This window comes from Balaenoptera acutorostrata, chromosome 16, assembly GCF_949987535.1.
Source record: "Balaenoptera acutorostrata chromosome 16, mBalAcu1.1, whole genome shotgun sequence".
Taxonomy (NCBI): domain Eukaryota; kingdom Metazoa; phylum Chordata; class Mammalia; order Artiodactyla; family Balaenopteridae; genus Balaenoptera; species Balaenoptera acutorostrata.
Window position 1 is genome coordinate 46,189,183 of NC_080079.1, and position 23,594 is coordinate 46,212,776.

The 23,594-nt window shown below is 37.2% G+C and overlaps 1 protein-coding gene across 1 annotated transcript; it reads left to right on the forward strand.

The window, feature by feature from the left end:
* The first annotated feature begins 7 nt into the window (after positions 1-7).
* CISD1 (CDGSH iron sulfur domain 1) lies at positions 8-16,148 on the forward strand. Its single transcript, XM_007176323.3, has 3 exons — positions 8-171; positions 7,667-7,872; positions 15,729-16,148. The coding sequence occupies exons 1-3, from the start codon at positions 147-149 to the stop codon at positions 15,816-15,818; spliced, it is 321 nt and encodes a 106-aa protein (XP_007176385.1). The 5' UTR covers positions 8-146; the 3' UTR covers positions 15,819-16,148.
* The last annotated feature ends 7,446 nt before the right edge of the window (positions 16,149-23,594 follow it).

Here is a 23,594-nt window from a genome sequence, read left to right on the forward strand (position 1 = left end):
CGTGCTTATGGCCTATCGCGGCGCCTGCGCGGTCGCAGCCTGCAGTTCGCCCTTAGGACAGACGCCTGTCGCACCTTGACTCCCGCTGTCCGCTCGAGCCGGTCTGTGCTCAGTGTCTTGTGCACATCCTTGCAAGCGACGGCGCCATGAGTATGACTTCCAGCGTACGAGGTGAAGTGGGGCATGGGAGCGGGTGAGGCTGGCGGCCTGCGCACCGGTTGCAGCTTCGTCAGCACCTCTTAGGGCTGTTACGGCTGCCCTGCGTTCCCGCCAGTCTTGTAACCTTGAGATGGAGAAGGGCAAGCGCTCCGCGGACCTGCGGGCTCCCCGGGCCACACAGGGCACGGGGGTCAGGTCAGGGTATGATCCCGGGGCAAAAGTGGCGTGGGGGCCATGCAGGCATCTACCCAGGTCTGGGTAGTCCCCTAACTGTCCCGCGGCGCTGCTAGCTTTTCTTGTTCTCCCCTGAGACTCCTTTCTGTTGTGTCACAGGGCCTGGAAAAAAAGGAAAGGTGAAAACAAAAAACAAAACCCCTCTTCCCCCGTCTCAACGTTTAAATTACCGTGGCGTGAGAACGTAGATTTCCTGCAACCCTCAAGTGATGCATGACTAATCACAGCTTAGTTTTGCACATTTTTTAAAGGGAAGGCACCCAATCCGAGGTCTTCAGTTTTCCCAGGGTTTTTTGTTGTTGTTGTTTTTTGTTTTTAATGCCTCTGGCATCTGGACCTCGGTGGCAGTAGTCCAGGAGAGAGGATTGAAAACTGAGCTCATTGAGCCTTCACCTTTCTCAGCCTTGCTTCCCTTGTGCTAGTACCTAGCGTTTGGAAATGTTACTTCACAGAAGGTCCGATTAAAATTAAGAGACTTTCTAGAGCTTCACTTTATAACAATTCTTGGTGGTAGTATAATTGTTAATATAATAGTTTGTACCGCTACGAGATACATGTGATCTTTGCCCAGGTATAAAATACCACCCTCAAGGTTTGGTTACCTGTAACAGTAGTTAGGTAAAGGTAGATTGTCCAGAAATTAATTTAAAATAGTCTACTTGATTCATTTAGTAAATATTGAGCATCTGGAGTGCCAGGTTCTGTAAAAGGTCCCTACTAACTTGGCCCTAATTTTGTAATAGATTCTATAAATTGGAGAATTCCACTTGTTGCCAAAGTTATCTGTCAGAGTGAGGGTGATAACCCATGACATTTTTAAGTTACTAATGCGGTATATAGGAGGTGATTATTTGCAAAACGTATTTCAAAGGATACTCATCTTTAGGCTCCTTTAAATAGAGGCACTTTCGTACATTTAAAACAGGGAGTGATTTTTACTGTAAAAAGAAAAAATTTTCCCAGGAATTGGACAATTGTGTAAAATAAGATATTCATGTGACTTGAGCCACTGATAATCTTATAGGAAGACAGTTTGCACTTGTGTGATTTGGGACAAAAGATTCCAAAGTGGTTTTTTTTAATGTGGAGTCATTTTGTATAATTGGGCACTAAACTCCATTTAGGTAGCATACTATTGAAATGTGAAATAGGTGAACCCTAAGACTTCTTAAGACTATAAGCTAATCTTTCTTGTAATCAAGACAAGTTTGTTATTTTTTTGATCTAACTATATGGGAATCCAAAGGTGACTTTCCCATTATTTTGCCATTTTCTAAGGGATAGGAAATTGCTTCGTCAATTGGGTTATTAGCTTAAACTTTAGGTACTCAACTTTGTTATGAGAACTACTTTTTTTTTTTTTTTTTTGACTGTGTTGGGTCTTCGTTGCTGCACGCGGGCTTTCTTCTAGTTGCAGCGAGCAGGGGCTATTCTTCGTTGCGGTGCGTGGGCTTCTCATTGCGGTGGCTTCTCTTGTTGCAGAGCACGGGCTCTTGGTGCGCGGGCTTCAGTAATTGTAGCACGCGGGCTCAGTAGTTGTGGCTCGCGGGCTTAGTTTCTCCGCAGCATGTGGGATCTTCCCAGACCAGGGCTCAAACCCGTGTGCCCTGCATTGTCAGGCGGATTCTTAACCACTGCGCCACCAGGGAAGCCCAAGAAATAACTGCTTTTTATTTCACCTAAAAGCGTAAGGACTGCTGTGAGGACTATGGGGAGGGACCCCAAAGCCTTTGTAAATCACTTCTACCCGTGCTTTCTTCCTCAAATATAGTGGTGTGGCAAGGTAGGGACAGAATATCTGTTTTGTAATGTTTAGATCTCAAATTGTTCTACTCTCAGTGTTTAAACCAAACCCGTTCATTCCTATAGATTGAAAATCAATTTAGATCTTTTGATTTGGGGGAAGATGACCATGTCTTTTCTCAGTTAAGTAAGTGAATTATATATATATTTTTATAATTTGTGTATATACTATATAATTATAAAGGGCTTAGAATGGTATTTGGCAGTGGTAAGCACTATATAAGTATATGTTAAATAAATAAAAGGGTGTGTATGTGCATGCAGAATTCTTGTTTATATTCAGGAAAAAAATAATGGGTGGGTTAGAAATAAAATGAATGGAGATCAGGTCAGGACATGAATCTGGGAAAGGCAGTGAGGATGAGTGATTGGAATGGTAATCCGAAGATCCCAGTCAGTGAGATGGCTTTTGATGCCCATTTGGTCGATATTACCAAACTTCTTTTTTCCTTATTGAGGTATAATTGACATACTTATACCAAACTTATTTTTTATGTGATACCAAATATTTATTACAGTTTCAGAAACTGTAAGAAACATTAAGAAACATTAAGTGCCTTTCACTGCTACAGAGTCCCCATTCTCTAGTGACTCCTCCTCATACCCAATAGATGACCTCTAGGAAGTTTACTAAACTTCTTGCTCCTTAATATCTCCAAGACTCATTGAATCTGCTCTCATTCTTAATCCCTTCCCTTCTATTTGCAAGGAAGAGATTATCTGAGGCCGTTCTCTCTATATCATCCAGATGCCATTTTCTCCTGCTTCCTTAAGCTCTTGCCTCAGTAATGATACCAATGGCTCTTAATTCTTCTGGCCTCTCACTCACAGGGATTTTCTTCTCTTCAGCCCAAAGTCACTCATAATTCACCCTCATTAAAAAAAAAAAAAAAAAGCCAACTAAACCAAATATTTTTAAAGGCCTTCCTTCTTCCTGCTGTCCCCTCAAGTCACTTTTTTCTTCATATTTTGCTTTACCATCCAGTTACAAAATAGGCATTAGTCTATCTGCCTGTGCTTTATTGTACTTCCCAAAGCACTACAAGGCTTGTAACCAAAACTAAATTTCATAAGTTCTTATTCTCTGACTGTTATATCGTTGTCTCTTTTGTTGAAACTAACTCATAATTTTCCAATCCATTTAACTTCAACATATAAAAATACTGTTTGGGTTCAATAAATTTATTGAGTCATTTAAAGTAACTATTCAAGGGTTTGCTTTTAATCTGAGAAGGAATGTGCAGATCATACTGTGAATACAGGAGTTAGCTCCTATGGGTTATGAACAATAAATAATAGGGGATTTGGGGGCTGTAGATGAAACAAGATTGGCAGTGAGTTGATACTTGTTGGAGCTGGGTGAGGGTAAATGGGAGGTCATTACAGTATTTTCTGTATATGTCTGAAGGGTTCCATAATGAAGTTTTATTTTTAATCTCAGGAAGTATTGAAATTCCACAGTTTGATACAGTAGGTTAAGATGAGGCCAAAGAGAAGTCATTTGGTGTAAGAGCAATGTGATAGTAGGATGGACAGATGGAGTTGCAAATTCAAATTAGGAATCTATTATTTCTTTTTACTTAACTAACATTGAACACTGCCTGTACACCAGGCCTTGAGAGAAAAATGTTACCAGGCACAGCCTACCAATCTGAGGGGGACCTAAGGGAGGCAAAGATTTAAACACAGCTCCCCTCCCCCGCTCCTGAGGTGGAAGGAACATTCTGATTCTATGGCAGTTGACATTGGGTAGGAGAGGACAGTTTGGAGCTACCAAAGGGGCTAAAGGAAAAGAAGCGGGGTGAGATTTCTGTCTTAGGTTAAAGCAAAATGATTTCCCACAGTAAAGAAATGAGTTATAAATATGGGTGTGGGATTTGGGAACAAGTTGATGTTTTCTCTATCTCTGAATAATCCTAAGAGAGAAAACCAAAGATTATACAAAGATTGCCAGGGGAAGAGTAAGAAAGGGAGGGATTATTTAGAAATGTATTTTTTGTATTTTCTTTATATTGATGTATTCATGGTATTTGTATAGATAGAGAGCATTGTTAAGCAAGGTAAGGGTTTTATCTAACTATAGGAACACTATACCTTGAGAGAGGTGTACAGAAAAGGGAAGTAAGGATAAAGTAGAAGAGGCAAAAATAAGGCTTAGGATATTTCTGGACACCAGTTTTGAAAGAATGTCTGAAAGGTGCCAACTGAAATATCTTTAGAAATTGGGTCTTGATATAGTCCCTTGTTCAACCTGAGATGGTGTCTGTACTTAATAGGCATGTACACTATCAAGAACTAAATGTTACTTGGGTTTTATTGTTTATTTGTTTACTGTCTTGGGTTTTCAATTCTTTCTCTATTGTAATTGTTGACTTTTGAATCCATCATCACTCTTGTCTATCTCCATATAGTTTCCTTTTCTTTCTTTTCCCTAGAGTTGCCAGTGGCATCCATAGCTTTTTGCCAGAAAAGACTGATTCAGGCTACAGTAATGAAATGATAAAACAGCAACATTTTTCTTATTCTGGGAACTTTTACATTTGTCTCTAATGAGGTTAGAGAATTAGAATCTGGGAAGGGAGGAGGGATGGAAATTGTTTTCTTAAGACCTTATCTGGCTCTGTGAGTCTAAAAAACTCATTGGAGCAAATGCAAAGCCATTTCCTAACACACATATGGTGCTATGACATTTATAAAGGTTCATCAGTGACCCTCCTTAGGGGGTAGGGTCACAGAGTGCATGTTTTGAGTCCCCACAGGGCAGCCACTCTTGGGTAATATCTAGAGTTAGTTCCCTCTGTGTCAGTTATTCTGTCATTTCTTCCACCATCAAAAAAATCCAAGGGAAGTAAAGGTTTTTAAAAAGTCACCATATGGATTCAGTTGGTAATAATGAGAAAAGAGAATAGAAGGATGTTTTGATGGCTGAGAAAGATTCTTCTGGCCTATCATAAGTTTCAGGTAGAAATTCCTATAGGATTCTTTTTTTATATCATGAAACCAATTAATCCTAACCAATTGTAGTTGTTCTTTGGACCTCAGACCTTTATGTAATATGTAGGCATCATTAAAACAAATCTGATAGAGATTACTTGAAACTTCACCTCAAAAGTAAGGTATAACTAAGATCAACAGCATTTAGGGAATTGTATTATATCAGTCTTTTGGGATATTTCACTCTTTTAAGTTTATACTAAGGATTTAACATTCAGCAAACATAATTGAATATATATGGGCAAAGCAGTATTTTAGCCCATTTTGTGATAGGTACATTAACTATTCAGAGTGGCTTTCCATTAGCTAAGAAGTAGATTGCTATAACTCCTGACATTTTCTCAAGGGACTTCCATGGTAAAAAATGCATCAGAAAGGAAGATCATGAATCAAGCTAGAAATCAGTAAAGTTTAAGTCCTGCTTGGAGTTGCCACAGAATGATACCGTGAAGCAGCACTAAAATTCAAGGCAGGGAATTCCCTGGTGGTCCAGTGGTTAGGACTCCAGCTCCAGGACTGGAGCTTTCACTGCCGTGGGCTCCTGTTCAATCCCTAGTTGGGAGAATAAGATCCCACAAGCTGTGCAGCGCAGCCAAAAAAAAAAAAAAAGAAAGTATCCTTTACCAATGAGAAAAAATGATGACATTCATAATAAAACAAATTTTTAAAAATAATAAATTAAAAAATTCAGGGCAAATCTACACAAGGTGTGTAGTTTAAAGTATCTTTCAATGAAGCCAAAGGTTTGAAGCTATCAAATGACTTATTAACTTTTCTCAGTCACACAGCGTCTGGGAAGGGCATAAAGTTAATGTTTATTTTAAGGGATTATAGCAGGGAGGAATAGAACTGTTGTGTGGGCAGGAAAACAAACTAAATTTTTTCATAGAGAAAAATAACTGTGGTTGAAAATAGAATCCAAGGAACATGCTAATTAGGAACACTTGATGAAAACTAAATTATTAAATAAGCTAGAAGAGAAGACCAAGATAAAAGGAACTAAGTGTGAGAGTGGTTGTTCCTTTCCATTAGAGTTTTGTAAGAATGAACTCCAATTTTATGTAAGGAACCATTAGGTTCAGTGATTAATCACATTAGTACAATAAGAAATTTGACTCAGTAGTGCAAGTAAGCCATACAGTTAATTATTCATTATATGTTTTTATTTGGTCTTGGAATGTGTTTTTTGTACTTATCTCTCTAGGGCTTTATTTGATAGTCTGGGAACTTATTTCAAACACTGTGAAGATCTGACTTAGGAAATGCTGGGACGCAGTCCAGTGTGTTTATCCTGACCCCTGTTCAACTTCTTCCTGCAGTCCACTCCATGCTGGGAATAGACAGCTCTCCTCTGAGGCTGAGGCTAACCAGACTATGCAGAACTCTCTCCTCTCCAAAATTCTCTGGAACTGGGGTAGTTGTTAAGTGCTTGGATTTCTAAGGGATCCTTGAAAAGCTACGTGAACAGAATAAATAGATGGCCTATTAGTCAAGCAAATAATTGCGCAGAAAAATGTCATTAAATTTAAAATGAAGTTTATAGGGAATTCAGATCATCCACTGGTGGATAATGGAAATTTAGAATTTATTAAAGGAGAATCTAATTATATTATGTTTTCTATAAAATTAGTACCTTCTGAGTTTTATTTTAATGAGACACTTTGAAATTAAAAAAACAAAAACAAAAACAAAGCTTTTGAATGACTTGAAGCCCAGAATGCTGCTGGATATATTCCTCTGAATGTTTAATATTAAGGGTTGGTTTTGTTTTATTTGTCCTTTCTTTTTCTTTGGATACCAATTCTGTTTGTGGTTATGCATTTTTAAATGACTAAGGGACCTACTATTGAAATGAACTCGGGGACTTCCCTGGCGGTCCAGTGGTTAAGACCCCACTCTTCCACTGCAGGGGCCACAGGTTCAATCCCTCATCAGGGAACTAAGATCCTGCATGCTTCAGGTGTGGCCAAAAAGAAAAAAAAAAAAAGAACTCTGATGAGTCATTTTGTTAACATAATCACCTCCTGATCTTTAGAGGGATGAGGAGGGTCTTGTTTGTAATCTGAATTTTTATGGCCTTATTAGTAATCTGAATTTTTATATGTATCTTTTTTTTTTTAAAGCAATAGGTATCTGCAGGCTCACAGGTTATTTTAAATCTATTTATGAACACTTTAAAAAGATTACTAAACTTTGTTTCTTCTCCAATTATAAAATAATTTTTAAGTTTCCCTCTTTTATCTTAACTTAGCTAACAATACTGAATAGAGAATACACAATTGCCTCTGTAAGGGCTGGGGAAGGTTTTAACAAGGGACTACTTCACCAGTGTGTTCTGATCATTTTTTTAATGTTAAACACCTTTGACTGTTGGGATGCTTAGTACTCAAAAACTGGATTTCCTGAACGTTCATGTTAGATTATTAGTATAGATTTTGGTTTTGATAATCATTCCTGTTTTCCTTTCCTGCTCTAGTTGAATGGATTGCAGCGGTTACCATTGCTGCTGGGACAGCTGCAGTTGGTTATCTAGCTTACAAAAGATTTTATGTCAAAGATCATCGCAACAAATCTATGGTAAACCCTCACATCCAGAAAGACAACCCCAAGGTAGTACACGCTTTTGACATGGAGGATTTGGGAGATAAAGCTGTGTACTGCCGTTGTTGGAGGTCCAAGAAGGTAAGAGAAGCAAGTCCTTTATGCCAGTGCCGTCTTTAATGCAACATTTCGTTTAAACTATTCTGTCACACTGGTACCATCAAATATCAAGATATCCCTTCTCCTTTGCTTCCTTTTTTTTAATGGATTCTGTTTTTCTCTGTTTTCTGTGTACTCTTCAGGAATATATTTACTAAAATGTATAACCACCATGCAGTGAAATTGCATCGTACCCTCATCGAGTTAGGCAAATATAACCACATTCTTGGCCAAAGAAGAGAGAAAAATCCCTTTATTTACGCTTAGAATTTCCTCCCCAAGTGGGTGTTAGCATTCACTATCCCAGGAAAAGGAGTATGCAGCCTAAATACAAAGAGAAACAGAAGAGGTCATTTATTTTCCCTTGAGATATCAAGCTCCTAGATTCTAGCACAAGTTTTAGAAATATCAAGAGAAACTTTTGGAAAATTACCCCTGAAAATTTCTTACCTGGTACATATGTATTGACCCTGTATCCTAAGCTTTTTTTAAGCTGCAGCTCCTATATTTAAATATCTTATCTAACACAGGATTTTTTTGTATCTTTATTTTCTTTTGTGAGAATTGCATTTTATCAAGTTCCGTCTGGAATTATCTCTGTGATACCTGCAGCTTTTAGATAGTGATGACAGCTGGTTATCTGAAGATGGTAAAATACTCTCCTAAGGTCATCTTGAAAAGCTTCATACATTGAATGACTTCAGAATTTCTGGTATATTTAGAGAAATATGGTGAAATACTGTGTGTACTGCCACTATTAGCATTTAAATAAAATGGATTTTACTAAAGATGACACTCTAAGGCCTAAGAAAATAGACAATAAAAATGATGTATCTATTTCTGAAAGCATGTTATGTCAGGGACCTCTTCCCACAGTGGAAAGCCATTATCACAAATCACGTATCACAGATAAGGAAGAAGTCACATACTAGGTACTGGAAAGCATATTCCACTAACCCCCTTCTCCGGATACAATTGATACTGTATAATCCAGTGGTGATAGAGTGCTTAGATTATGTCATTGTGTCTGAAAACTGCTTGATGAACATATGGAATATGAACCAAAAATTAATAGTCCCATTACAAAAATTGTTCCTTAAGAAGAGCACTGTTCATTTGGACTGTGGGATTGTTTATAAATACTAGTGGAGTTGCTAGAAAATAATCCTCAATGATATTCTGTAGACTAGATCTGGTTTGTTTTTTAAAAATTAACACCTATAATAGGTTTCATTCTCTTGTTGCTCTCCAAAATATAAAAAGTAATACCTTTAGAAATTAAGGAATTTCTAAGTCCGGAGTTGTAATAGTTCTTTAGTCAGTGATCTTAAGTAGTTCATTTAGTTTCTATTACTATATACATGCTTGAGAACAGGTAAATAGTAAAACAGCAGGTATCATAGATGTGTGTAGTAGATGCAGTACGAGTGCTTTAAATAAAAGGAAGAGCTTGTTGCACTGTGGGCTAGAATTTTCTGGGAAGGCATAGTAATATATACATGGGAGTTAAATTGCCCCTGGAAAGGTTGGTGGCATTGGAATACACTAGCAAGTATTGGGGACTCTTTCTCAGAATCTGTGGGAAAGGACTCATGAGTGAAAGTGGGATGGATGAGGAATCTAGTCTGGTCCTTGCACCTCCCTCCTCTCAATAAGTCCAAATTGAGGAGAGTCTTGAGTACCAGCCTGAGGAATTTGTGCCTCCCAACATGGGGGAGCTTCTTGTCAGGGATTTCAGACATAAAGTTATACTTGCACCAGAGTGCTGGCCGTGGGAATGGAGAAGCATGAACAGATACATGAACCGTTTTGAGGCAAGGATCAGCCAAATGCAATGACTGATTTGTGTGAAAGATTGGGGGAGGAAGACTAAAGCTCATTGAAGTACCTTAAGATAGGATTGTAGGGTTAGAAGAGGTGGTGCCATCAACGGAAATAAGGAATTCGGGGTGAATGGCTCATTTTCCAGGACACCAATGAGGAGTTCAATTTCAAAGAGTGACATTGAGGTGACATTTGAATGGAAATGTACAGCAGGCAGTCTGAAATGTGGGACTAAAGCTGAGACATGAGGGTTGGAGATAGCGATCAGCAAAACGGATGAGTCAAGGGTAGGAATGCAGCAGATCCTTGGTACAGATAAAAATCAAGGGCTAAGTATGAAATCTTGGAGAATTTTCTGCATTTTGTAAAGAGAAGAGCCAAAAAAGGAGATGAAATGGGCCCCAGAGTTAGAAGAAAACTAAGAATATCGTGGCTTCACAGTGGAAAAGGGAAGAGTTTCAAAGAAGGTTTGATTGTGAACATCGGCTTGTGCAAAAGACCAGGAGGTGACTAGACTATTATACTAAGACTGTGGGGTTAAACAATTAGGCTACTGACCTTTTAGTGTCATTTTCACAGAATAATTAGAATAGAAGCTGTGTCCAAATGGATTACAGTATGAATTGCTACTAAAGAAATGCCAGAAGTCTGAATATATGGCAAAATTTCGGTAAATATGACAGTGAATGGAAAGAAAAAAATATGATGACTGCTTGAGTGAACGCTGAAGCTTTGCTTTGAAGCCAAGTAAAGGGCATTTGCTTTGGTTGGGTGTTTCCAGAGGGTAAAGGGTCAATAAAGCAAATGTGGACTTTTATGGACTAAGATCTCAAGTATTTCAGGAAGAATCACAAATGGACACAGGCCAAGCTAGTGGTTTAAATGTTTATTAGACTTTATAAGTCAACAGAACGTTCCAGGATTATTCTTTCATCATACTATTTAGAGTTTCCCTTAGGTAGACTTCAAGGAAAGGAATGCGAGACCAGTCATTTTATTTTCAATTTTCTCAATGTCTTCTTTCTTTTTAAGCTTATCTTTTATACCATTATTAATCCTCTTTGCATCTTTGGTTTGTCAGTTCTGAATTTTCCCTGAATCTTGGGCACTTTTTATTCCCACATGAGTCGATTCAAAGTTCACTTTGAATATTATTCAAGTTAGTGTATGTTCTTATTCTCCAGGCACCTTTGGAATCTTCCCACATTCCTGAGGTTCCTAAGGTTGTCACGCAGGTGCCAAGTCACACACTTACATGCCTGTCCACAGAAGGCTTGATACCTTTGATTAGATGGCTATATTGAGTTTATGTTCAGTAGTTTTTTCCTCATACACCAGTTGTGTTTCTAATACAACAAAAGTTAAACTCCTATCTAAAAAAAAAGTTATATGTGATATAAACTAATTCAGTTTTAATTCATTCTTTTTTTTAAGTGAAGTATTGATTTACAATACTGTGTAAGTTTCAGGTGTACAGCATAGCGATTCAGTTTTGGAGGGTTTTTTTTGCCGATTGTATTCCAATATAGGTTATTACGAGCTATTGGATATAATACTCTGTGCTATACAGTAAATCCTGTTGTTTATCTATTTTATGTGTAGTTGTTTGTATCTGATAATCCCATACTCTTAATTTTGTCCCTCCCCCCTCTAATTCATTCTTAAGGTACAGTCACGAGTAACCTGTTGTGTTTTTCTATCATTTTGAGCAGTTTTCTCAGACCTAATGAATCAGATCTCTTAGTCATGTGCAGAAATTACATGTTTTTAACACACTTCGTTCCTCCTCTCTTCCCCCCGATTGGTGTGCCCTCTGCTGTTTCAGAAACTGGACTGTTTCATAGTATTTCACAAAAGGGCTGTCCCTAAGTGAAGTGAGAAGAAAAGGAACCAATACAAAGGAAATGATTAAAGCAACTATAGGAAAAGATACTATTTGAGACAGTGGTATGTTGAGGGGGTGGAAGGAAAGGAGAGTAGGAGCACAGATTTCAGACTCAGCCTTAGAAAGAAAGAGATAGTCTTACTTTCGAAACAAGGTGAGGGAACATTGATGTCAGAGGGAAGAGTGTGCAACATAGTCTTACTAGATTCCCACCCCCCACTCACTTGGGGTAGATTATGTTTTTTTTCTCCTGTATAGAAAGGTCAAAAATGAAACAAGGCACCTTCTGGAAAAACACAAATATTGTTATGTAATTTACCATTTGAATTTTAATGCCAAGTAATTACCATTCATTCATTTATACTGTATATCAGAATCATGAATTAATTTTAATAAATATATTCCATTAACACATACAATGTATTCTTAAGAAATTGCTATTCCTATCTTGAGATAACTCATTTTGGCTCTTGGTTGAAAAAAATGTTTAGTCTTTTCATTAACTTAAAATGAGACATCTCTAATGGATAAATATGAGTGCCTAATCTTCACATGAAGTTTGGGAGATTATTCTGACTAGTGTTAAGTGATAGAGGAAGTACTATTAAAAGATATCTGTGCCTCTGAGCAGAATGATTTTGAATACCGAGTTTACATTTTAAAGGCATACAAAGCTTTATGTACTTCAAAGAAACATGAAAGTTTATTAACAAATAGCCAGGATCTCCTTATTCACTATTTTTTTTTTAACTTTTATTGGAGTATAGTTGATTTACAATGTTGTGTTAGTTTCAGGTGTATAGCAAGTGAATCAGTTATACATATACCCACTCTTTTTTAGATTCTTTTCCCGTATAGGTCATTACAGAGTACTGAGTAGAGTTCCCTGTGCTATACTAGTAGGTCCTTACTAGTTATCTATCTTATATACAGTAGTGTGTATATGTCAATCCCAATATCCCAATGTATCCCTCCCCCCACTCACTACTTTTTAAAGAAATATTTTTTATATCGTTTTTTTGTTTCAATCTTTTAAAAAATTTATTTTATTTATTTAGTTTTGGCTGCATTGGGTCTTCGTTGCTGCGGGTGGGCTCTCTCTAGTTGCGGTGAGCGGGAGCCACTCTTCATTGTGGTGCACTGGCTTCTCTTTGCGGTGGCTTCTCTAGTTGCGGAGCACAGGTTCTAGGCACACAAGCTTCAGTAGTTGTGGCACGCAGGCTCAGTAGCTGTGGCTTGCGGGCTCTAGAGCACAGGCTCAGTAGTTGTGGTGCACAGGGTTAGTTGCACCACGGCACGTGGAATCTTCCCAGCCGAGGGCTCGAACCCGTGTCCCCTGTAATGGCAGGCGGGTTCTTAACCACTGCGCCACCAGGGAAGCCCTAAAGAGATATTTATTTTTTACTTGTTTACTTTTAAGACCATGATGAAACATGTGAATTTCCATTTTTAGGCAGAACCAGATTATTATAAAATTATATCCTCATTTTAGATGTATGGCTTTCTTATCTTTTATATATTTCTCTATAGATTTCTCTCCTGTTCTTTATATATGGAGAAAAATAATTTGAGAAAATATATTAGTTTTCTAGTATTTTCAATGTGATATTAAAATAAAAATAAAAGTTAGGGACTTCCCTGGTGGTCCAGTGGTTAAGCCTTCCAATGCAGGGGTCGATCCCTGGTCGGCGAGCTAAGATCCCGCGTGCCTTGCAGCTAAAAAACCAAAAACACCCCAAAAAACAGAAGCAATATGGTAACAAATTCAATGAAGACTTTAAAAATGGTCCACATGAAAAAAAAATCTTGAAAAAAAAAAAAGTTAAATATGCTATTTTAGTAAATTATTCGAGACTTTTTACTTTATGAATATTTCATTTTTCAGAAATGTATTTTATAACCTGTGGGCATAAAACCATACAGTGACGTGTTTTGTGTGTGCTATTTATAAAAATGGAGCTTTTTTACAATGTAGACTTTTATTCTCCCTGTAAAATCATCTGTGTTTGTTTATTAAACATATGTCACTTTGAAATGCTGTTCTTTGCTGTGGGATACATTTCAGTTTGATTTTTTATGGCCTGTTTCCTCATCCATGCTAAGAAAACACTGAAAGCTTGGGGTCATGTTTTTGTTGCATGGACTTGTTTTTAATATGAATATACTGTACCATATCTTATTGACAGAAATAATGTAACTTTTATATACATTGAATTTATATTGGCACCCAAGATATAATTTATACTTGGAAATATAAGATGTGACGATACCTTGAGTTTTTCTGTAGTTTTTAACTAATTTACCGCCTCCCAGAATTATATGCAGACAGTAAAATTAAAACTGAATTTCTTTAACATCAACCAAATATTATTTTAATCTTAGAATAGACAAGTCTCATCAAAGTTTAAGATTATATACCATCATTGTCTAGTTTCAGGTATTGAAAATTATACTTCCTTAATGGAGTAATGGGTGGTTTTACTCTTTAGGCCAGGACTCCTGTTACTTTACTCTTCTAAATAGGCTCCTTTAGTGCAACAGTATACCTTATACTAAACAGTGAAGCTAGATTCTAGAGTGCAGGTACATTCCAGACATCAAGAATAAAACAAAGATGCTAGCTATCATCATTTGACATGAAATAAAAAATTAAAGGTATAATATAGAAGGAAAAAACAAAATAATGTACTGATAATTGTAAAATCCCGAGGAGACACCTAAAACGTTGCATTCTTATTTTTATCATTTAACAGTAGGAAGGACATACTTGCAAAAAACAGTGATATATATACACACACAGACACACACACACATATATTTATATAATATATATCAAGAGTAGTCAGGTATGAAAATATATACCTAATTATAATAACCATAAAACATGTAAGGCAGAAATGATCTTATTAGAAAATGCATGAGACCTGAGGATGAAAAATACAAGAGGAATAAAATAGGACGTGGCCAAAAAATTCTCAAGTTTATCTGGAGGAATAAATAGGTAAAGTTTAATAAAGTTAGGTAAAGAATAAATAGGAAAGGTTTAACAAAGAAGAGTAATGTGAAGGAAAACCAGCCCTACCAAATATTGAAGCCCATTTTAAACACAGTCATTATCCCATTATGAATATGATAATGAATATGAATGATGAATATGATAATGTATAACCTATAAATAAGCATTTTTATATGTATAATTAATTTTTATAAATTTATGAATAAAGGTATAACAATTTGGGAAGCAATCGCCTCTAATAATATTGAAGCAACAGGATCTTAGAACAGAATTTTGCAAATTGTGCTCTGTAGAACACCGTGATAATGGGTATCAAAGTGAAAGTGTCCATAATCCAATCATCTTGGGAAATTTGGGGTTAAAATAGTGTTTTTTATAGCAGAACCTCTTTAAAATAATAATATATGTTGTGACTTAACTGTATATGTTTTTTAAACACAGAATGAAGTTAAATCAGAATATTTTGCAGGCCTTCTTAATTTGCAGAGCTCACTCTGGGAAACACTGTGTTAAATATTTAGTTTTGTCCCTTTTCCTTCAACTGGATACGAAAATGTCTGTTTTTTCTAAAATGTGAAATCTTGGAAAGGAATGGAAATTTATCACATCTCCAGGAGAAAGAAGTCTCCATGAAGGATGATAAAAAGGGAAATACTTATTTGTATGAAAGTAGAGAAATTAAAGATATGAACGAATAAGCAAAATAAAAAGGGTTGGGTAAAAAATTGCTGCAAAGATGATCAGCAAAAGGATAATGAACAGATTGATTTTAAACAAATGAACTTAGGCTCTTACCAATAATAGATAGGCCATGGACGTAGTTCACTAGAAAGGAAATATAACTAGTACATAAACATGGAAAAGGTTTTCCACATCCACAATCAAATGTCACAAATGGAAATTCAATTAATGATCTGTGTATTATCCACAAGTCAATTTCTTCCTCCTCCTTAGTGTGTACACTTTACATAATGCTCATTAAGAAAACCTGTAAAAGGTAGCCAAGAAAAATCTATTGAGTTATCATGTCATGTGAATTAAGCATCACCCCCACTCTGCCAAAACGTAATACTGATTTTGCAATTAGACATTTCACATTCTTTCTCTTCCTAGTTCCCACTCTGTGATGGCTCTCACACAAAACACAATGAAGAAACTGGAGACAACGTGGGACCTCTGATCATTAAGAAAAAAGACACTTAAATGGACACTTTTGATGCTGCAGACCAACCTGTCATGATGTTTCCTGATCGTTTAATTAGAATGAGTACCACTTGTGTCTAATTCACCTCCCCTGGGTTCTAGATGTGGTATATTGCAAACTACAGCTTTCATATTCACGGCATTTGCCTTACTTGTTGAACCATCGTGGTGCACATTTGTTGAAACAAAAAAAACAAGGAAAAAGGAAAATCCAATCTCATGGACTGTGGGTTATTTTGGTCTTGTAAGGATCCATTTCTTTACATTTAAAAATGGCATTACAATATAGTTGTATGGCGAAGTTAACGTATTAAATTATTCTCAAAATCATGTATGTGCAGATTGTCCTTGTAAGTTTCTTATCACCATTCAATATTACTTAGTTAACCTAGAAAGTAAATTGGGTGTGATTAAGCTATGTTAATCTCTTAATAACAATCTAGGAAAAATCTGTTATGACCTTGGTTTTCTTGATTGTGGTAATGACACTGAGAAAATACAGCTTCTGTGTTTTCAATCAAAATGAACTCTGATAATTATAAGTGGGCCAGGTCAATAATAAAGGGACAGTAGCTTCTTTGTATTCATCTTCATGGATATTTAATTGATCCATTAAAGAAACCAGTAGTGGAAATTTAGATCAAAGTGGTATGAGATTTAAAGTTGTCATGAAGGATGTCTTAAAATGTAATAATGTTCCAGAATTCTAGCCAAGGAGTGGCAAACACTTGAACTGGGGACACTGAAGGTATTGGAACACATACTATCAAGTCTCCTGTATGCAGAGCCACACATCCTTGACAGAAGTAGTCGTGAGGGTAGATAAGAGGCATGGGAAGATTTTTATTTCCTCATTCTCGATAATCAGGCACATGATTAATTCTAGTAAAGAAACTGTTTTGGGGAGAAAAATAAGAATTACATCCTCTTTTAAACTGTATAATCTTAAAAGCAAAAATTTGAGGACAAGTGTTTATGTAATATTCTTCAAAGAGACTTTCTTCAGACCAGAAACGTTACATTTCATTGCTGATTCAGAAACAAATATGAAAACTGAAAATAATTAGGAGCAATAAAAGAGTTAAGACAGGAGTAGTTACTATATTTTTTAAGAGAAATTAGGTTTTTGGATTTCATGGGTTAGAAGGGAAAATAATATAGCAGACATAATTTGAAATTGACAAAGGTAACAGGTAAACATTCTCATTTCTTTGCAGACACTTGAATTCTCAGTAGTAGTCAATCATGTTTCTACTTGGTAGGATCCACAATTACCTTGGAAGTAACAGGAATCAGTGCAACTAAAACATCAGTGTTCCTATATTAAGTATGATCATTGATATTTTTTTAATGTATGGTTTTGTGTATTACAGTAGGTAAAGTTGATCCCAAAATTGTGTGTACCAGTTTTTAAGTAGTCCACATGACTTAGTTGAACTTGTCTTTAAGGCACATCTTAAGCAGAAAATCTCAAGTACTACAAACCCTGATTCTACCTATAAGATTCTTAGGATGAATTTTTTCATGCCTCTTCCTCCTTTTTCAAATAAGTATGATTGGGTCAGCAATAGAGAGCATCATGCTTTTAAAGGTTAATTGTTTTATTAAAGAAAAATACATCTATGAACTCCCAAAGTTACAGGTAAAAGGACATCCTTTGAGGGAATTGCCCAGTCGTCCATTGGTTGGGACTTCACACTCAATGCCAGGGTCCCAGGTTCGATCCCTGGTGGGGGAACTTGGATCCCATGAGCCACGTGGTGCAGCCAAAAAAAAAGGGGGGGGGACATCCTTTGAACACACTAAGCTGTATTCTTAATTTTGAATTTGAAATGATTAGGAGTCATGCATTTTTATAGCTAGTGGGAGAAAAAAAGAAACCAGTGCCAATTCTCAAAACTACTTTCAATGGTGTAAGTGGGTGACTATGATTATGGTAAAATTGGAAATGGTCACCTTATTGTGAAATGCAGATCTACTGTAGCATTTTTTTTTTTTTTTCCTCAGTCTACTTGTATGTATGGGTGGGGGAGGCAAGGAGAATGGATGGGGCAGAGGGAAAGTCTTTTTTTTTTTTTTTTTTAATTTTATTTATTTATTTATTTATTTATGGCTGTGTCGGGTCTTCGTTTCTGTGCGAGGGCTTTCTCTAGTTGCGGCAAGTGGGGGCCACTCTTCATCGCGGTGCGCGGGCCTCTCACTATCGCGGCCTCTCTTGTTGCGGGGCACAGGCTCCAGACGCGCAGGCTCAGTAGTTGTGGCTCACGGGCCTAGTTGCTCCGCGGCATGTGGGATCTTCCCAGACCAGGGCTCGAACCCGTGTCCCCTGCATTGGCAGGCAGATTCTCAACCACTGCGCCACCAGGGAAGCCCTCTACTGTAGCATTTTGATAGTCCAGAATAATTAGATAAATGTAGTCCCACGGTCATGTTAAAATTCTATTACATGTTTTTGAACTAGAATTCCTTTAGGATATGAAAACCTTTTCATGTTATTAGTTACCCTAAAAAGTAAAGTAGGTGTGGTTAAGTTAATGTGAGATGTTTTTACACAAAAATCATTGTGTACAATTACTGTTCTCACTGAAATACCCTAAATCTTCTAATTGCTTTTTCATTTGATAGAGAGATCAGGCAACTGGGGCTCCCCAAGACCATCACCATCTTTTCTTCTCTGTATCATTTATGTTTCAGTAATTTCTGCAGTAAGATTTTGTGCCAGGTTGAGAAGTTTCTAAATGTCATGAAGAAACTTGTTTTGCAGTGACAAGTTTACAGTGACACACTCCTGTTCATGCAGACATTTATTAAGCATTTATTATAGACGATGTAATTGAGAACACAACATTTTGGAGAATTCAAAGCTCACAGTTTGGATTATATCATTTATGACATGGGTTATATTATGATAGTTTATGACTTGGGGTTGTTTTCCTTGACAAATTGTAACAGGTGCAGTCATGTATACCAAGTCTTTCTACAGAGTAGGTGGGTTTATTTGATTTTGTATTAGTTATGAATGATTTTGTTTTAAGATAAACGTTGGTTAAGGTTCCTAATTAGCCACATGTTCAATACTTGGGTTATCTGTGACAGTGTTTTATTCTACTAGTTGTCAGAAGCTCTGCTTTTCCTCCCCGATTTTAACACTAACTGATGTCAGGCAAAGCCACTCACCTCTTAGCCTTTTAATTGAAATGGTTGGACAAAATGGCATTTTAGGCATTGTTCCCCAATTCTAAGCCAAGACTAAAATTTCAGCATCCCTAAAGGAAAAAAAAAAAAAGTTGACAGGTCATCAACTTGAATTTAATTTTTATTACATGATTATACCAACTTTTGTGGTATTGAAGTATCCTTTTATGAAATGGCATTGATAGTAGTATTAGTTGCTTTCAATATTCTTGGCAAAATAAAAAGTTGGCAGCCCTATCTTGGCCCCCACTTTTTTTTTTTTTTAACTGCTCCATGAAATCTAAATATCTGGAACCACGTTTTTATCTAAAGCCAAGGTTTTAATCTAAAGTTCTGGGACTTAGTAATTATTTCATAAAGGTGTTAAAACAGTACAGTTTTATGGATTTTGATATTAGTTTGTAGATTTGAAATTTTTCATATATGACTATTAACACAATGCATTGAGGCTTCATGCAAAGTTATTAATGTAAAAGAGTGGTTTTACTTTCATTCAACTTACCGTCATGATCCAAACTAAGAATAATGCCAGTCCATCCCAATCCCTTCACAATTTATGACTTTAAAGGATTAAATAAAATACACAACACTGAGATTTGCACGAGATGATTGTTAACTGCACATTTGCGTTTTCTGAGAAAAGTATTTTTTATGGACCTAAGAAGTATTTCATAAACAAAAAAATTGCATATATGAGCTGAAGTTACCAGGAATCATGCCCAAGGGGAAAGACTAGAAATAAAATTTTAATCAGTAAATGGGTGAATATCATTCAGATTATAAATTAAGGGTATCGATATGGCGTTAGCCCTAAGGTCTCTGAACAACAAAAAAGGCAGTGCGACCTCAAACATGGCACTGAAGAGTGCCAAGCTGAGAATGTTGTCAGCTAGGCATTGTGTAAACTGGATGTTCTTCACTTGCAGTAATACCTGTGTCTCTGAGGATAGTCTATTTCTTTCTAGTTCTTCCAACCTGTCACAGATGAGCAGAAGTCAATTTCTGTCAAGACCTGCTTCTTCAAGTGCCATTTCAAAAGTTGTTTTCATTTGTAAGTATCAGAGTTTTATAGATTTCCAGCTTTATTTTACATTTAAAATAATTTTGAACATTGCCCACATGCTCATTACTATAGGATAAATTGTTTTTCTGCTGGTAATACTGCCTATCGACATTTTCATTATTGGGTTAGGCAGTGGCTCATCTCACACCATATACAAGATAGACATGAGAGATGATGTTTCTTATGGCTGTATCCACCATTAAACTTAGCTAAATCTGTTAAATTTATTTCAAAATCTCCCAACTATGAAAGGTAGAGTTCCATTTATGTACTCCATCACTGCACAGCAATCCTTTATCCTAAACTTTCTTGGTATGGGCTACCACTCTTTGATCTAGACAGTAAGGCTGTGTTCCCCTTAATATCACGATTTTACACTTTTAGAATTGGTCAGCCTTTATCTTTCCAACTTGCAGTCTGCTCTGTAGCCATCACATGAACCTTTTCTTTATCTCTTCACCTCTGCGGCCCTTCCAGGGAAGAGCATTGGGATCATCACTTAAAGCAACCTCATCCCTTTCTCATTTAATACTGTTTCTCAGGACCCACCAGGAAGCTGCTTCTAGCACAGACACTGAAACAATATTGACTTTGCATTGCTGGTTACTGTTTCTATCCTGACCCTGAACGCCACCTAGTGTAGACTCTCTGGTAATGAGAATATTAAATCATAAATTACATTTCTTAATTTAACAGTGCCATCCAGTGTATGCACTGAAGTCCCTGACCTTAAGGAACCTTTATTTATAGCCCAGAAGTCTGGTCACTGGCAAGTTTCATGTTTAGTTCTGTGACTCTCTTGTGTTTTGGGCATCTGGTTTGCCAAGACATTGGTAATGCTACATGACTTGCTTTTCTTTTTTTTTTAGCTCTGAGAAAGAAAATGTTTCAAATTTTGATCATTACAATATGCCCAGTACCCCAAACAGTTACAAGTACATAGCAGTTGCTCAATAAATACTTGTTTTAATTAATAAGAGATTTTAATGTCATTTTAAAATGATACAAAAGTAATTGTCAAAAAGTCAATATTTCTGTCTTGTTCTGCTTCCAAATCCTGATGATCTTTTTTAAAATTTGCTCCTCTATATCCAGTATTACAGACTTTTGATCATGCCTATTAGGAAAATTTACTGAATTACTTATCCTGACCAGATTGGCTATTATTTAATCAACTTCTGTGCCTAAACTTCTAGTATAAAAACCAACGAGCAAATACTGCTGTCCAGATCAGTTTGTTTGAAGCCGGTCTGCACGTGATGCTTCATAACTGGGGGGAAATGTGGCACTTGGGATATTGAAAATCTGTAGACATTGCTTTGGGAAAAGAGAAAGCTGTTATGAAAAAGACCAAAGGTTTATCAACCTGGAAGTGCTTCTAACTGCATTTATTACCCCTCTGGTGGCAACGTGTGGACTGGGGCAAGAATCAGGGGCTTGTAAATCAGACTTAGGTTTAAATCCCTGCTTTGCCACTTGAAGAAATAATTTTCTGTGGACCTCTGTGGTGGTTAATTTTATGTGTCAACTTGACTGGTCCACAGAGTGCCCAGATTTTGGTCAGACATGATTCTGGGTGTTTTTGGATGAGAGTAACATTTATATTGATAAACTAAGTAAAACAGATTGTCTTTCCTAATGTGGGTAGACCTCATCCAATCAGGTGAAGGCCTGAGTAGAACAAAAAGGCTGACCCTTTCAAGAGGAAGAGAGAATTCTCTCTGCCTAACTGCCTTTAAACTGAAACATCTGCTTTTCCTGGGTCTCAAGCCTGCCAGTCTTTGGACTGGAGCTATACCATCGCATCTCCTAGATCATCTCCAACTTGCTGACTTACCCTGTACATCTATATACATATATAGATATAGATCTATCACCCTGGAAATCCCTGACTAATACAGCCCCTTTTATTATTTTTTTTAAACATGTAAAAGGGGGTTATACCTACCGAAGAGGGTTAGGGATAATAGATTTAAGCATCTATTGTGGGACTTCCCTGGTGGCGCAGTGGTTAAGAATCCGCCTGCCAATGCAGGGGACACGGTTCGAGCCCTGGGCCGGGAAGATCCCACATGCCATGGAGCAACTAAGCCTGTGCGCCACAACTACTGAGCCTGCGCTCTAGAGCCTGCAAGCCACAACTACTGAGCCCGCGTGCTGCAACTACTGAAGCCTGAACACCTAGACCCCTGCTCCACAAGAGAAGCCACCCCAGTGAGAAAGAAGCCCACGCACCGCAATGAAGAGTAGCCCCCCACTCACCTCAACTAGAGAAAGCCTGTGCAAGCAGCAACGAAGACCCAACGCAGCCAAAAAAAAAAAAAAAAAGCATCTATTGTGGTATCATCTCACACATGACTTCCTTACCCTAAAATTATGTCCCCTGCTAAAAGTAGTATAGGAAGGTATTCAGAATTATCTTCTACATAAATAACACAGAGAAATGACTCAACATTGGCAAACTTACTTTGTTAACCTCCCCAAGACAATTTTCTAAAAAGGTCTCCTATTTTTCTGCATGTGGTGAAAAAAAGCAGTTTTAAAATTGCAACGTCTTTCTACAGCAATTTCTACAAATAATTATTAAGCACCTACTGTTTGCCAGGCTGTTAGTAACAAACTGAAACAATTCCTGCCCTCATGGAGTTTATTGACCCCCCAGCTCTTAGTAAGGGGGAAGGTTGGTGTTACAGACAAGTAATCAGGCCATTATTAATATGACTAGAGATATGAGGGGGATAAGTGTAAGAGCACAAGGGGCAAAAATCCAGGACCAGAGGTCAGGACAAGAGCTGAAGGATGAGTAAATGTTTGAAGGGGAAGAAGAGCCAGCAAGTTTCAAGGCTGGGAGTGATCCACCTTTTCCTCTTCTCTGAGATGGCCTTGACCGGTTCTACTGCTTGTTATATCTGCAGTGTACCTTCCTGTGGCATGATCTCATTAATAGCATTTTTTTTTCTGGCTTTTAATGTGCAAGGTGAAATCCAGTTGTCATCCCTGACTCATCAGGTGAAAGGACAAAGTCAGGATTGACTTTGCTTATTGCTTGAGCCAAAATTTAAAAGATCTTGTATTCAACCTTAATCACTTCACCAGCAAAGCCAAGAAGTCAAATCAATGGTGTTATGTATTGTCACTGCCTAATTAAGAAACACCTGATCTGTACAGAAATGTTTCATGATCTCAGTAGAAATAGTGATGTATTAAATGAAGCTACACCACAAAGTAATTTTGAAGAGAAAAGTTAAGTGGGCATTTATGCCAAAATCATTCTCAGTATTCACTGCCCATCAGTGAGCATGCTGGAAGGTCCCTAACAAAGCAAAGAGCTAAGTGTTACCAAAAGCTCAGCTTCTCTGTACTCCTGTACTGAAAACCCCAGAGGGTTTGATGAGGGTTTATAACAGTAGTTCAAGGGTGGGGTCTCTGACAATATTAGGGTGTGAGCAGGGCCTTCACTCCTTTAATCTCTTCTCGGGTGGTCATTCTCCTAATCTTTATTTATTTATTTATTTATT